Source organism: Schistocerca cancellata, chromosome 5 (assembly GCF_023864275.1).
Source record: "Schistocerca cancellata isolate TAMUIC-IGC-003103 chromosome 5, iqSchCanc2.1, whole genome shotgun sequence".
In the NCBI taxonomy this organism is placed as follows: Eukaryota; Metazoa; Arthropoda; class Insecta; order Orthoptera; family Acrididae; genus Schistocerca; species Schistocerca cancellata.
The window spans coordinates 384404387-384421233 of NC_064630.1; the positions used below are offsets into that span (position 1 = coordinate 384404387).

The 16847-nt window shown below is 42.2% G+C and overlaps 1 protein-coding gene across 1 annotated transcript in view; it reads right to left on the reverse strand.

Moving 5' to 3' along the window:
- Nucleotides 1–241: 241 nt before the first annotated feature.
- Nucleotides 242–16847, reverse strand: part of LOC126187526 (uncharacterized) — a 57950-nt gene continuing 41344 nt past the window's right edge. Inside the window, exons 4-5 of the mRNA XM_049928667.1 lie at nt 6540–6682; nt 242–1436 (exon numbers count right to left, since the gene is read on the reverse strand). Coding sequence (XP_049784624.1) covers nt 1136–1436; nt 6540–6682 — 444 coding nt within the window. The 3' untranslated portion in view covers nt 242–1135. The remainder of the gene's footprint in view (nt 1437–6539; nt 6683–16847) is intronic.

Sequence of the window (16847 nt, forward strand, 5' to 3'; positions counted from 1 at the left end):
TCAGGTCATAATTTTTGAGACGTGTTTGTGGGGAGACTGTTCACCGCAGAGACGAAACAAATATCACACTGATGTGAGTACATATTAAGGTACGACAAGTAAACCTATCTACACTTACACCCATTACAGCCTGTACCACCACTGATGTCCATGGAAAAACACGTATTAAGTATAATAAAGCGTGTGGAACCTGCGAAACAGTGATAAGGAACGTACTTCTGCAGGGAGTGAATAGAGTTCAGACATTTTTCATATGTATTTTAAAAGAACGTATTTAAGTATACAGTAATTAGACATAAAGTCTGATCCACCTTACAAAAGAAGAAAAACATTTCATTACATAATATTATGAATTACAGAGCTCAACACGGTCTAATTACATAAAAAGTCTAGCAAAGAGAATAATGGCAGCCTAACAGTTACGAAAGTGTACTATTTTCTGAGTGTGTGGAACAGATGAGATAGTGTCGCTCAGAAGACAAATACGTAGCCATAAGAATGGAGTAACATTTCTGTATTAGTTATGAGTCCAATAAATTACTTCCTCATAATAGAATTCTCAGAACGAGCCACCTCGTAATTATCATGATGATTATCGTTATAATCATCTCCACATGCAGGAATACAGTACACATCTCTACATTCATAATCTCATTTCGTCATGTATCCATTGTAAAGCTGTGATTGTTGTGTAATTTTTCTCATTGAAAGCTACATAGTAATTCACAACTCAGTGTAAATGTTGGCGCTGTGATCTGCTGGAGAAGAATAGTGCATTGCAGGAATTCGGAGGCTATAGATGATGTGCAGTAAATTGTGTGAGATGATGATAGTTTACAAACATTTTTTTGTGTCGTTGTAAGTAGCTAATGGAACAACGAAAAAGGGAGGAAGAAAATTATTTCAACGTTGGAAGAGCGAAACACAGCGACTGGGACTGTGTTTCTGAGAAGTGCTTGGGGTTTAGGAAGAGTGCTGATTGTTTTGGTGCGTGGTGTGAGAAAGACTGGACGTACCATAACTGCACCCTCACGTTTCCGGTAGTAACCTCCCAGTTTCCTTCTGTTCCGGCCTGAGCGAGATGTCTTTCCTCTAAAATCTGTGACGTGCCAGTACCGCAGTCGCTGGCGCCGCCTTAGAAGGTGACGGTCTTCTTCTCGGCGGATGCGGACACCTTCTTGACGCGCAGTGCGCTGGCGCGCACCGTGGTTGAGCTGGAGCTGGACTCGGCGGCGTCGGAGGAGAGGCCGACGTCGGCCGTCTCCTGGAGCAGCGCGCGCACGTTGGCCGAGCGCCGCTCGCGCGCCGCTGCGCGGTTCTCCAGCGCCTCCATCTCGTTCTCCAGGTCGGCCAGGCGCGCCCGCGACTGCCGCGCGCGGCTCGCCGCCGCCGACTCCGTGTTCTCCCGCACTGACTCCAGGTCAGTCAGCTTCGACCTGCAACACGGGTCGCACTACTGCTCAGGCTGCTCTCCGTCGGCAGGGAAAGGATATCCACAGGGCTCAGTGTTGGGACCGATTTTTTGAAACATCACAGTCGAACAGGTGTTAAAGATACTTGAAGACAGTTCATTCACTGATGGTGTCATAGCTTAGACCACGAATGATAAAGACTGCTCATGGCGTCGTTATATTGAAACCAACATATCGTTCAGCTGAGCATTGGCGGCATCCATTTGCAGGCGATTTCTGTAATACTTTCAGTTCATACCAGTTGTATTTTCTGTAAATGTTTGTTTATTACAGCGATGAAATTTTGCACTGAAATATAAGTGAAAGGAATGGGAAAGATCTTTTGTAAATCAGTACAGATACTAGCTTATGACGACGGCATAGCTTTAGTCGTAAGAACTAGGAAGGCAATGAGGCCGACATTCGTCGCACTTGAGCCAGTTAGTAGGAATATGGAACTGAATATCAACCAACAGAAAACGAAATAAACGGCTCCTGGGAAATCATGCAAGCAGAACTTTCCACCACCAATAACAGTGGATGATTATACTTTCGAGAGTGTTGATCAGTTCAAATATCTGGGATCGACAGTCACCCACTCAAATGACACATGCATTGCGTATTTTTCATTAAAAGTTTTTTCCCTCAAGAACTCGTATAATCAAATTAACGATTTATAAAACACTTATAAGACCAATTGTTAAGTATGTCGCGGAAACCTGGTCATTAACATCAAAAGATATTAGAGTGCTAGATGCTTTTGAGAGAAAAGAACATCGAAGAATCGATAACTCAACCTATGTAAAGGAAGATGGAGGAGGAAGCACAATTATCAGCTGTACACTTGTGTATAAAGATCTACTTATCATAACCGTACCGAAATCACCATTTAAGAATAGTGAGGTCCATAACTACAACACTAGAAGAAAAATGGTCTTCGTTACTCAAGGACTTATAAACAGCAACAAAAATCTTTGATCATTTCCCCAAACTAAAGTGACGTACAGGTAGGAAAGCAAATTTTAATACTAAAATTGTTTCTTCTGGACAACTCCTTGTATTCCCTGGTCGTATTTGCATTTAACAACTGGTAGCCCCCTAGAGAAAAAAGTTTTTAAGTATAGTTGGATGAGTAGAACTAGAAAAATATGTTTATTAATTTTAACTCTAATAATGCATATACGTCATGTAAACTGACAAGTTCCATATCATTTGGGTTAAAGAACAGTTCAAATAAGCAATGCAACAAGTACCTAACTAACTAATTAAGTCAAACTGAGAATGGCAGTGCACGTGGCACAGATGAAAGATTTGGAAAAATATAAAAGGAGGCTCAAAGAGGACTATTTCGACTAAGAACCAGATCGGTAGATGGAATCATGCGGGACGTTCAGAAAATGGGCTGTATGGGATGAAAAGCTCAGGCGTTAATAGCTGAAGAGACCAAGGTTCACAGTGAACTGTAGAGCCACAGAAGAAGAGAAGTTTGTTTTCACCAACACTGAATAGAAATACATTACTTTTTCAGAACAGCAAAGAAGCAAAGCTGTAACTGTACATCTTCATGTTTTCGCGACACATTCACTGACCTATTACATTTCAGGCGCCTTGCGAAACATTTAGTCAGCCTTGACGGAACCCAGGAACGCTGTTGTCTTTGGTGGAGAGCGAATAGTCACTGCAACTTTATACTGTCCAAAACAGATAACGAGATGCTATGGATAAAACCTAAGGTGGACTTGAGAAATAAGGATAATGAAGTAGAGAGATTTAACCCCCTGGCTTTCCTTTCATATGTGGGAAGCCTATTGTCAAAAATAGAGCCTTCTCTTTCACGGATCACAGCAGTACTTTTGCGCAACGGCAAGGATGACTTGATGCTGAGCAAGAGGGTTAACTACCTCCCTTTGCAAGTGTGGCCTTTCATAGATCCAACGTATGACACGTACAGCCCAGAGCACTGAAGGTACACCCGTCTCTTAGAGCCAAATAAATCATCTCTGACCGAGCACTGTGTCATCATTAGCCACTCTATGATGTACGACAACGTCGAAAATCTGGCGTCGACTTCGTTATTCTGGGACTGGTGCTGAAGGAAGCAGTAGGAACTTATTTGCGAAGGAGTTAATCAATGGAGATAGCAGTATCAGTCGGGTCAAAGCATGGAATCCGGTGTTTTCTTCGATCGACTTGCAAGAACTTCGATATAGTACAGCTCCTACTGATACACTGTTATCTCTGCATGGACTGAGTGTATAACTACAAATTTGGTTCCTATATGAGGTAAGGTCTTCAGACCTCACCGTACACCACCGCAAATTGCTGTCTTCCTTGTCCGCCAAATCCTCCCCGTATACAGCTAACAGTAGGGGACAAACACATAGCTTTGGCAGTATTGCAACGTCATACAAACACTAGAGACAATTCTCTAACCATTGTCACTGCCTTACGGGCGAAGAGTCTAGCCAACACGACATTTATTTGCCCACTGTTCGGTTCACAACTTATATCGTTATCTTCAAATCCCATATTTGGTACGCGCGTGAGTACTTTAGACAATTTGAGTTTGAAGTAAGACAAAAAACGTTCCATAAGTGCGATAGGCAGTCTGCTTTAATACCGTGAAACTAGATAGTGCTCTTTGGTATTAACGAGGAATAGTTACCTCTAGTGGGACGTTATAAGCTGACATAGAAGAATAAATGACACTAATACGGCTCTACATCCCTTTACATAAACGCCTTCGAGATCATGTATGGAACACCGTTTTTCCTACGAACAAACTGCCTGTCTATAATTCCAAGTATTTTACATATAAGATCGAACTTTAAACATCCTCTAAGTTTCATATCGTTTGCATGCTTCCGCGTTGCTTTACAAATATCGCTAGTATTTATGCATACAGAATATATACTGGTGATATACTGTACGTCACGTCGTTCAATTTATTTTAGCAGTAGTCCTGATTTTCAGTGACAGGAACGTAGCAGCGCTCTAAACTGATAACTTGGATGCAGATAACACTACTGGTGTCAGCTACAATTATGCAAAGTGATAGTTCCAAACTAGAGCTAGTTGCATAATAAGAGTAAAAAAGAAATAGACGCTCAAAAAAACAAGTTACTGGTCTATAGTTCACAAATAAGCTAGAGTCAAATAGTTAGCAACTAATATGTTTCCATTACTTCCCAGAGCAGAGTAACATACTGAATGAAACTGCCAAAGAGCTTTGTCAAGGAATGAGCACCGGGGTCTCATGATAGTGACGTAGGCTATCAACTATCGCGAATTCTGAGCGCACGTGCAGCTGCTTTACTGAAACGTCGCACGCTTGTTGCCGGTCTTGGCAAAAGAGAACCAAGCGGCTACGTAACAAAGGCGAACAGCTGTTTTGACGTAGGTGTGAGAGGGAGCGATGGCAACAGTTGACGAAAAGAGTCTGAGGGCGTATCAAGCACTGGCAAACTACCAGCATGGCGAAATAATGCCAGAAGAGATGTAGATGTAGATGGTGCCTACAATGTGTAACCTGAATACTGATCACGTGCAGGAGTATATTTCAGGAAGACCAGCACTCAACCAGGTGCAAACTAAGAAGTAAATAGCGCATACATATTTATGACAAATTTGTTACTAAATAAGCAATGAACTCACCTGTTGAAGAATTTTCACTTCTATTAAAAATTATCAAAGAGCGAACGGTCAACTTTTCACAGAGAAATACACAGATGTGTCCGTTAAATGTCTGACGAAATCCACGTTATCTACTCTCTTTTTTTTTTAAGCCATGAGAATATGATATTCTTCTAGCGAAGAAAGGTAGTCGTGTTGACGCAGAATGAGAGTCGCGTGGCGGTGAGCTGGATACAGTTTCAGTCAAATGTTTCATGGACCCAGAAAGAAAGTCACGCATTTAACTGTTCACATGTTGCTGCCTCTGCTTACTAGTAATACTACGTTCAAGAGATGTTCTTCAACACATGTCTGAACGAGCCCACTTCATATCTGCAATAAGTTGCTTTTATTGAAGAATTTAGTGTACGTGCGTGAGATATATTACGGTTTAGCTCATGAGACTGACAACAATTGCAGTATTTCAAGCGTCGATTTAGCGTACAGTTTAGTCATTGTAGAACAGGCAAGAAATCCTAGAGAGATACTTTAAATATATATTTTGTAAGTAAGGCAAGATACCCAGCGCTGCGAAAATTTGAAGACGGAAAGGATGATGTATTAAAAGCAGTGGCTCTGGGAGAAGATACACTGCAAAAGTACAAAAAAATAAAAATAAAACACATTTAAAATGATTAAGTTCATCGACGATTCAAATGGCCGTTTTTGAGGCTGTGAGTGGCATACAATGGAAATGCCGTGTGGTTAGGGCCTCTCGTCGGGTAGACAGTTCGCTCGGTGCAAGTCTTTCGAGATGACGCCACTTCGGCGACTTGTGTGTCGATGGGCATGAAATGATGATGATAAGGACAACACAACACCCAGTCCCCCGGAGAAAATCTCCGACGCAGCTGGGAATCTAACCCGGGCCGCTAGACATGGCATCCCGTCGCGCTGATCACTCAGCTACCAGGGGCAAACAGTGATATAAAAAAAATTAAATAAAAAAAAATAAAAAAACCTTACGTCGCTCACAATCTGCAGCATGTATGACTTCCTTGGTCTCTCCCGGAGATTCCTTCCTTCAATAGCTCCTTCTGTTATTGTTCCGATGAAAATATTACGTCTTAAAACGTGATTTGTGGTATGTCTAATACTTGGCGTCCCTAGGAAAATTTTAATGCTTAGTTGCATTTTCGAAGTACACATCTATGAGAAAATGATTTCACGGTATGATCCGAATCTCGACGTACAGTTCTGATGTGAAAGACCAGTACAGCCCTTTAGCTTCCATGTTCTGTGCTGTCACTGCTATGTGTAAAGAAAACTTATCATCGAGCTCCGCATGATGAGTAACTGTTTACTCTAGATACCGCTGTCAGAAAGCTATCAGTAACGCATCTGGATGGTAGGATCTTCACAAAATACGATGACGGCTTAAATGCGTGGGAAAACAGAGAAGAAGAAAGGACGTACCACTTTGCGAGAGTCCTGCTGCCCGTGTCTTCCTCCTCCTCTGCAGCAGCGGCCCTGGACCGCCTCTTGTAGATTGACTCATCCTCCAGGAATTGGCGCGCCTTGCCTATGTCTGAATTCTTCAGGCCCACGGTGTCCAGAACCTGCGAACCGTACACAGCGGTCACTACACACATTAATTGAGCAAAATACAGTTGCGATATTTTGCTGTTTCTGAGCAATGGTATACAGTCGGATACAAAGAGTTTATCTGGTGCAAATGGCAAAGCAATTCTCTCTTTCTGAGCATTAATCCCGACTCGCTGGGTCTGCTGGTTAATCGGATGGGGCATGTTAATTTTAAGGGGTGGCCAGATGCCCTGCCTGTCGCCACCCTGTACCCCCCAGGAAGGAATTAGTGTACCCCAACTGCCTATGTCTAGTGTAATCCATGGAATATTGCATATGTGTCCAGATGTCTGGGAGCCGTGTAACTGAGGCGGAACGTGGGGACCAGCCCGGCATTCACCTAGCGGGACGTGGAAAACCCCCTAAAAACCACATCCAGGCTGGCTGGACACCGGCCCTCGTCATTAATCCACCGCGCGGATTTGATCACGGGCCGGCGCGCCTACCAAAGTCCTGGAAGCAGCGCGTTAGCGCTCTCGGCTACCCTGGCGGGTGCCAATGGGAAGGCAGTTGTTGAAAGAAAAAGCAGATACGAGAAATGAGCATCTAGACAATACAAAATGAGATATAATACAGGTACAAAATGCTTTCCTGTGAAACCCACAATTTTCTTCACTTTACAGAGAAATACTTCCTTCTATGAACCAGACGATTATTCACAGTTGGCACACAATAAACTGTGCAAGGTCTTGGACGAAAATTAGTTTATTGACACGTTTCGATACATAAGCATCAGATATAGCTGTAGTAAAACAAAAAATACAATAGCAAAAGATGCGTCGGAAAAAAATGTATGCACTGTGGGCAGCAGTTTCCATTAATACTTATAATGAAGTAAAAAAACAAATCACACAAAAGTCAGCACAATAGATACTGAAAATGTAGCTTGCATGTACGTCGAGCCAAGTGCCAAACTGACCTTACACCTTCGACCATAAATATAATAGACTGGCCCTGACGTCAGTTTCGTGGCTCCAACATCTCTGGGCCGAAGTCACGTGAATGTTGGCAAAGCATGGTTGTTTCGTGTTGCGCTTATGGCTGCACTCGGCGCTTTGTCGGGGGAAATGGCATTACATTTCACGTGTAAGTGTTTCTATGATAGTGCAGATCCATTTATTGAAATCTGCTGAACTGACTTTTATATATTTTTTACGCTTGAAATAGAGTATCACGTAAATTAAAGTGTTGAAAGTGATGCCTGTAAAGTCAGACTCATATTACATTTTGGAAAGTATCTGTGATAATTCGGTTACAGAAGTAAGTATAATTGTTTCTCGTTCCTACTCATAGTTCCCTTGGATGAAAACCGAAGGCAGCTTTGGATACAGGCCCTGAAACGGAAAACTTTAAGCCATCTGCACATATGCGCCTTTGCTCGAAGCAAAGGTTAGTTATTATTTACAATGCATTTTTATAATTTATATTTACAGTTTCTGTCATTTTTGAACCTAGGATCCAAAATTATTTGCTGAAACTTCAAATCTCACCTTTCATCTAAAATATCATTTTTTTTAAACTGATAGTTTAAACTTTTGTAAAAATAGTGGGAACTGAACCTTTCAAGTGCACGTAAAATTGATGCTCTAAAATGGACCTGCTCCTAAAGTCGACAATTTTGGCACCTATAGTAGACATAATTCCCATATCCCATTTTCTTTTATAAGTGACTAGAGCTCATAACGCGGCGAATCCAATGTTTAAAGTTTCGACACGAGCCCACTCTTACTGTTTAAAAGAATGTTAACGACATTTTACTTTAATTGATAGTTTACAGTAATTTCGTTCCGCTGCCCACCAGAGTGGTGTTCGCTGTATTTGTTAGATTTTATAAATAGTACTGTGAACAAATCCAGGTCAACTGTAGTTCTGGCATAATTTTTCGCAAATTAAAAAGAAATTTTCGTTGGAAGCGTTTGACAGTCAATTGAGAAATGTGGGGAAAATACGATACAAACATAGGATGGCAGACCGCTGATTTGAAATCCCGCCACGTTTTGCCAACAGTCACGTGGTTTATGTTGGAGCCACACCAGCCCTATAGCTTCTGCACAGCAAGGCCAGTCTACTAGTATCTATGGTCGAAGCCTTACACAGAGAAACGTGGTGGTAAGGAAAACAACTGCCATCAACAGATTGCGTTGGCAACCATACAGATACCAGTTGGCTATCAAAGAACATAACCACTGGCAAAGCGTACATTCAATGTATTGAGTCAGTATTATATGAATTTGGATGCCATGGAGGAAACATGCAGGCGTAAAACTTTAAAAACGCGAATTATGTAACGTGCAGATCGAAATATAAATAAACATAACAAAACATACTGACTTAATGCGAGTTGTTAACTGTTAAAATTATAAAACATAGAGGAATTATTACGCGAAACGTAAATTGCGCGAGATACAGGGAGTTTCAAAATCAGTACACGGGTTTTAAGGCTTTGTAGCATATTTTCAACTTACAATTATAAATAATACATCAAATGAAAGAGCAACTCAAAAAGTTTTTCTTACCAGTGTTCAGTGTGAGCACCATTCGTCACACATCGAGTCGATAGGTGAGTTCTTCCCATACGTTGATCAGTGTCTCCGCAGTATTTGTTGCAATAATGTTGTTTATAAAATCTGGTAAATCAGCTGTTAGCGTGGGCGCATAGAAACGACCCTTTATGAACCCCCAATGCTAAAAATCGCATGGAGTCAGATCGTGTGTGAACGCAGAGACCATGCGGAAGACGCTCTGTAACCCGGCCCTTTGCGACCAATCCAGCGATCGGGTGCAACGTCAGTTAACCAATCGCGTACTGAGCTACGCCAGTGAGGCGGCGCATCATCTTATTGCCAAATAAAGTATTGTGGTTCAGCTTCTTCCGATTGAGGATACATCCAGAGTTCTAGCGCAACAGTGTAAGAAACATCAGTTTACAGTTGCTTCACCGAAAAAGAAAGGCTCCACCGGGATATGGCACAAAAGCATCCAATTTAGGGGAGTCTCGTGGCAACTACACGATCTAGTGGGGATTTTCTGACCCACAGATGCACACATTGCGTGTATTCATATTTCCACTTAGGTAAAAAGTCGATTCATCACTGAAAACAGCGCGGGCCAGAAAATATTCATGGTCATGCAGCAACATTTCGTTTGCAAAGTTGGTACGTATACCGTTGTCTGTAGGCTTTAGAGCTTGTAACAACTGTAAACGATAAGGACGTGGCTGTAAGCGTCTCCTTTAAAGTTTCCACACAGACGTTAGTGGAATTGCTAATTCACTACTAGCCTTCCGAACTGATTTCTTCGGACTACGCGTGGAAGACTCTCACTCTTTCAACAGTCATTGTTGGTCGTTTCAGACTCTTCCATTTGTGCACAGGTGTACAAACAAAACTCTTTGAGTTGCTCTTTCATTTGATGTATTATTTTTAATTATAAACTGAGTGTAATAAATGCTACAAAGCATTAAAACCCGTATATTCGTTTTTAAACACTATATAAATGCGGAAACTTTATGAAATAGTTTTATAACAATATAGGCGTGGAATATTACATAGTCACATAAAAAAGTACAACATAGAAATTGATTGGTACATGGATACACAATAGGAAAAGGAAATCAAATATATATGTAACATATCATACGTTAAAACATGAAGTGACAGGCAGTAAATTGATAATATAACTATTTAAAATTTACAATCACCTATACATATAGAGTACATTGTCTTAATTTACATTTCAGTTAATAAATCCTCTGTGTTTTTTTTTTAATTTTAACAGTTAAAAACCCGCATTAAGCCCATATATTTTGTTATATTTATTTATTTTTAAATCTGTAAATTACGTAATTAGCGTTTGTGAAGTGTTATGTCTACATGGTTTCTTCATGGCTTTCAAATTTATATAACTCGTAACCAATATTTGCGATGTATGTCTTTGTAGTGGTTACGTTCTTTGATAGTCAGCTGCTGTCTGTACGATTGCTAACGGTAACTGTTTTCCTCGCGCATACGTTTCTAGACGTATTGTCAGTTTGTACCTGGCTCCACATACACGATAGATATATTTTGAGTATTAACGGAATCTTCCGTCGGTTCCTGGTAGAACAACATTATATTAAATGAAAAGCACCAGTGGAACAAAAGCAAACTGGTGCTTTTCATTTATTATATTTTGAGTACCATATTTGCTCACTTTTGTGTAGTTCCCATTAATACTTCATTGTAAATATTGATGGAAACTACTGTCAACAGTGCACACATTTTTCCTGAGGTATCTTTTTGTAAGGTCTCTGTTTTACCACAGCTGCAGGTATGTCTGATGATGATGTACTGAAATGCGTCAATAAATTAATTCGCGACCAAGACCTTCGACAGTTCATTGCGTGCCGGAAACCTATAACGATACAGTCTTAACGTTTATCGTCAATGTACCATACGTGCATTCCATGCTCGTGGGAGATCACCGTCATTGAGTATTTGCACCACAAGTTATACTTTACTTGCAGAGCTTTCATAAAAGATTTGGGACAAGCAGTGATTGTACGAAAAAATATAAAATAAAAGTCATGGTGGGGTGAAAGACAAACAGAGACTGTCTGTAGTACAATGCGGTAATTGACAATCGCACGTCTTTATCGCAGTGAGAAAGTCTCCTAATTTGAAGCGATTCCACTTTCTAGCTCTCCCAATAGATATGTGCACGAACAGATGAACTAAAAGAAGCTACCTAGAAGCGTGTAACACTGCCTTACGTCCCAATGACGCCATGAGACATCGAAGCCGTTGGGAATCCACCTCCTACCCAGGGCTGATTTGAGGTCCAAAGGACACGAGCGGCCGAGTGTGACGCAATGCCCTAGGGGGACGCCCGCGGAAAATTTGGATACAGACTGCATCGTAATTAATAGTGAAAACTAACACAGGTGAAAGTATACGATAGTATATTAAGGAGCAGTCAAATAAAAATTAGGTAGAGTGCATAAAAGTAACTAAACTGCTTATTATTTCAAAAGTAGTCGCTGTAACTGTTAATACAATTATCCCACTGTGAACCAAGAAGGTCATTGTCTTCATGGAGAAATTATTGCGGTTGCCTAGGGAACCATGGTTGTACCTAGCCGTGAACCTCTTTATCAGAAGTAAATCGACTGCCACCAGTGTCTTTCTTCAGCGCTCGAAAAACATGGAAATCGCATTGGGGGATATCGGGACTGAATGGAGGTTGCGTAAGAGCCTACCAGAGAAACTTCTGCAGCATAGTAGGCAAGAAACAAGGCACACGCCGCTTCCGGGAAAATGATGATGACAATTTTCTTTTCACTCACAGTTTTCTTTTCATTTACTTTCTGTAACATGGCACCACAGTTAACTTTCAGCGGTACGTAGACACTGCAAAAACTGAAGCGCGCATCAAGTCAAAACGCCGAGGAATATTCTGTTGCTGAATAATGCCTGGCTACATGTTGCGTGGGATATTCTGACTACGCTGCAGAAGTCTCGCTTGGAAGTCCTCACACAACCTCCACATCCTCCATATCGTCTCGACCTCTCCCCGTGTCATTTCCATGTTTACGGAGCGCTGAAGAAAGACATACGGGGCCGTCGATTTGCTTCGGACGAAGCAGTGTGCGTCTGGGTACAATCATGGTTCCGTAGACAACCGCGAACATTGTTCCATGAAAGCATTGGCCGCCATGTCTCACAGTTGGATAAATGTATTAACAGTTATGACGATTACTTTTGATATAATAAACAGTCGTCTTAGTTTTCTCCTTCTGCCTCGTTTTCACTTGACTGCTCCTTAAAGAAGTAAAACGTTTCATTTAACAAGGGTTTACAAAGATGTCGTTTGTGAAGCAGTTGTGAATGTGGAAGTGTGATTACAAGGCGCCACTGACTTGGTTGACTGACACCGCCTTATGTAGCACAAACATATGTGAAATGTAAAATTATCGATGAAGTCATTAATTACGTTCAAATTTCTCCCGTGGCAACCGTTAGCAAAAACTACAGTACTATTTCAGCACGTCACATTATGTACACTGAGGTGACAAAATTCATGGGATACCTCCCAATGCCGGCGTGGTGCACCAACTCTACGTGGCATGGACGCAACAAGTCGTTACAGAAATATTGAGTCATGTGCCTCTATAGCCGCCCAGAATTGCGAAAACGTTGCCGGTGCAGGAACTGGCCTCTCGGGGACTCATGACGGGCGATGTTTGCGGCCAAATCATTCGTTCGAACTGTCCAGAATGTTGTTCAAAGCAATCACGAACTATTTTGGCGCGGTGACAGCGTTGTTTGGGAAAATGAAGTCCATGAATGGCTGCGAATGTTCTCCAGGTAGCCAAACATAATCATTTCCAGTCAAAGACCGGTTCACCTGGGCCAGAGGACCCAGACTATTCCATGTAAATACAGTTCACACCATTACAGAGCTACCATCAGCTTGCACAGTGTCTCTTTGACACTTGGGCCCATGACTTCCTGGGGTCTGCACCATAGTCGAACCGTACCATTACCTCTTACCATCGGGCCTCATCTGACCTGCCCATGCTTTTCCAGTAGTCTAGGGTCCAACCAATACGGTCACGAACCCAGGAGAAGCTCTGCAGGCGATGTCGTGCTATTATCAAAGGCACTCGCGTCGGTCGTCAGATGCCACAGCCCATTATGGTCAAATTTCGCTGCTTTCGGTCGTTAAGTGAAGGCCGTCGGCCACTGCGTCGTGCGTGGTGAGAGGTAGTGCCTGAAATTTGGTGTTCTTGGTACACTCTTGACACTGTGGATCTCGGAATACTGATTTTCCTAACGATTTCCGAAATGGAATATCCCATGCGTCTAGCTGCAGCTACCACCCCGCGTTCGAAGTCTGTTAATTCCCGTCGTGCGGCCGTAATCACTTCGAAAGCCTTTTCACAAGAATCGCCTGAGTACAAATAATAGCTCCGTCAATGCACTGTACTTTTATACTTTGTGTGCGCGATGCTACCGCCAACTGTATATGTGCATGTCGCCATCCCATGACTTTTGTCACCTCAGTGTAATTTACTTTACATTCGTATCTGTTGAAATGTTTCACGTGTCATCCTCACACTTGGAGGCAGTCTCTGCAGTTTGTTACAAATTGTTTCATACACTTCCTACCCATCTAGTGAATCTTGACTAGACTGTGGAATTTGCTACTTTAGTTCTTCAACAGTATCAACAGAATTGCTGTATGCTTCACTTTTGTGATGACGCAATCAGAAAAATCTACAAGCTTCAGGTCAGATGACCTCAGAGAACATACAGCCTTGTGCTCGATTTTAGTTTATGGGCTCAGATTCCTATACAATATTATTTACCTGCATACGCGGGGAGGTAGAAAACTAAAAGCCGCATACGAGACTGTCATAAGTGATGGTGATGCATATGACATCATTGGGAAGCAACTTGTAATGTCACACCAAGCTCGCATCATCTATACTCCGCTGAACACTATCGAGATGTCTATCGCAGACCCCAGACTCAGATGTGAAAAGATGCTGCTGCGGAACGGAAACGCTTGAAAATGAATCGCTAACATATGAATCCAGGGTGTGGTACTTATAAAAATCAGTTTTAATATTGGGTTATTGGATTCATCTAGCTGCTGAAATTAAAGAGTAGTGCAAACAGGCCAGATTTATTATAACCGTAAATGGAAGCGAGAACAAACATTGTTAGATGTTATTATCAATTCCCAACAAGAGGAGGTAAAAGGGAATCACAAGAGAAAATCGGTAAACAGATTCATTTAGACGCGACTGTAATTGATTTGGGTAAAGAAAAATGCCAAATGCGCAATTCCGCTGAGGACATGATGATTGCTTCGATCTGTCGTCGGGTGAAAGGAAATTAAAGGCAAAACCCCAAAGCGCCTGAAACATTAGTGAGGCAACGGACACTTAGTGTAATTTTGTAATGAAATCCCATTAACTTAAAGAAACGCCTCTACACGCTCCTAACTGCCCTCATCTCCCTTCGCCTCTGCAGCAAGCTCTTACCTTGTTTCATCTGCTCTGGAACGTGGACTGCATTTGCCACATGGACACTCTTGGTTGCCTGCTAGTGGTTGGACGTGAGCCCCATATGAAAATTGTAGCCTCCAAACGTGCCTCTCTCAACCGTCTCGATACTTCAAAGTCTAGCGTCCACGTCCAAGTCTACCGCGTGAGTAACCGCTTCTCTATAAACCGATCCATCACTAATGCCAAAACCAAGCGTCCGAAAAGTCCTCTTTGCTCCCGGTTCGGGACGGAATAGTCCAAAAATATACTACTCTTCTAATAAAAAAATTTATTATCACTTATCCCAATTGGACACATTGTAACAAGACTTGTACTTCCTTCTTCGAAAAAGTTTATTTAAAGACCAGCCAATTTGTTATTGTTCCAAAATGGCAAAACCTCAACAGTTTAGCGACAGTTTTCTACTCTAGAGAAATGTTTCTGTGCTAGTCAGTGCGAGAAACAGATGCGCTGTCTTTGTCTCGGTAAATGGCGTCCTGTCTCCATCACTTAAACTTCTCTTTGTAGCACTGGCCAACAGTCGTCGTATTTTCTGCAATGCTCAGATCAACAAACTCCATGGACTGGCGAAAGAGGTATCGACCACCGGCCCGTTTCCAAAGTGCGACAAGCACTGCACAAGTTTGTACTCTCACAAGCCAAACAACATAGCCAAACAACATCTTATCTCTCTCTCCGACCATCCTCACACCATTATTCTACGACTAACGTCCGGCCTGCAGCCAGCAAGCACCATGTGATACCGATTTATCTATATCTACATCTATATTTATACTCCGCAAGCCACCCAACGGTGTGTGGCTGAGGGCACTTTACGTGCCACTGTCTTTACCTCCCTTTCCAGTTCCACTCGCGTTTGGTTCGCGGGATGGACGACTGCTGGAAAGCCTCCGTGCGCGCTCGAATCTCTCTAATCTTACATTCGTGATCTCCTCGGGAGGTATAAGTAGGGGGAAGCAATGTATTCAATACCTCATCCAGAAACGCACCCTCTCGAAACCTGGACAGCAAGCTACACCGCGATGCAGAGCGCCTCTCTTGCAGAGTCTGCCACTTGAGTTTGCTAAACATCTCCATAACGCTATCACCCTTGCCAAATAACCCCGTGACGGAACGCGCCACTCTTCTTTGGAAGTTCTCCTTCGTCAACCCTACCTGGTACGAATCCTACACTGATGAGCAATACTCAAGTATAGGTCGAACGAGTGTTTTGTAAGCCACCTTCTTTGATGATGGACTACATTTTCTAAGGACTCTCCCAATGAATCTCAACCTGGCACCCGCCTTACCAACAATAAACTTTTTATGATCATTCCACTTCAAATCGTTCCGCACGCATACTCCTAGATATTTTACAGAAGTAAATGCTACCAGTGTTTGTTCCGCTGTCAATAATCATACAATAAAGGATCCTTCTTTCTATGTATTCGCAATACATTACATTTGTCTATGTTAAAGGTCAGTTGCCACTCCCTGCACCAAGTGCCTATCCGCTGCAGTTCTTCCTGCATTTCGCTGCAATTTTCTAATGCTGCAGCTTCTCTGTATACTACAGCATCATCCGCGAAAAGCCGCATGGGACTTCCGACACTATCTACTAGGTCATTTATATATATTGTGAAAAGCAATGGTCCCATAACAGTCCCCTGTGGCACGCCAGAGGTTACTTTAACGTCTGTAGACGTCTCTCCATTGAGAACAACATACTGTGTTCTGTTTGCTAAAAACTATTCAATCCAGCTACACAGGTGGTCTGATATTCCTTAGGTTCTTACTTTGTTTATCAGGCGACAGTGCGGAACTGTATCTTCAACGCCTTCCGGAAGTCAAGGAAAATGGGCATCTACCTGGGAGCCTGTATCTAATATTTTCTGGGTCTCATGAACAAATAAAGCGAGTTGAGTCTCACACGATCGCTGTTTCCGGAATCCATGTTGATTCCTACAGAGTAGATTCTGGATTTCCAGAAATGACATGATACGCGAGCAAAAAACATGTTCTAAAATTCTACAACAGATCGATGTCAGAGATATAGGGCTATAGTTTTGTGCATCTGCTCGGCGACCCTTCTTGAAAACTGGGACTAC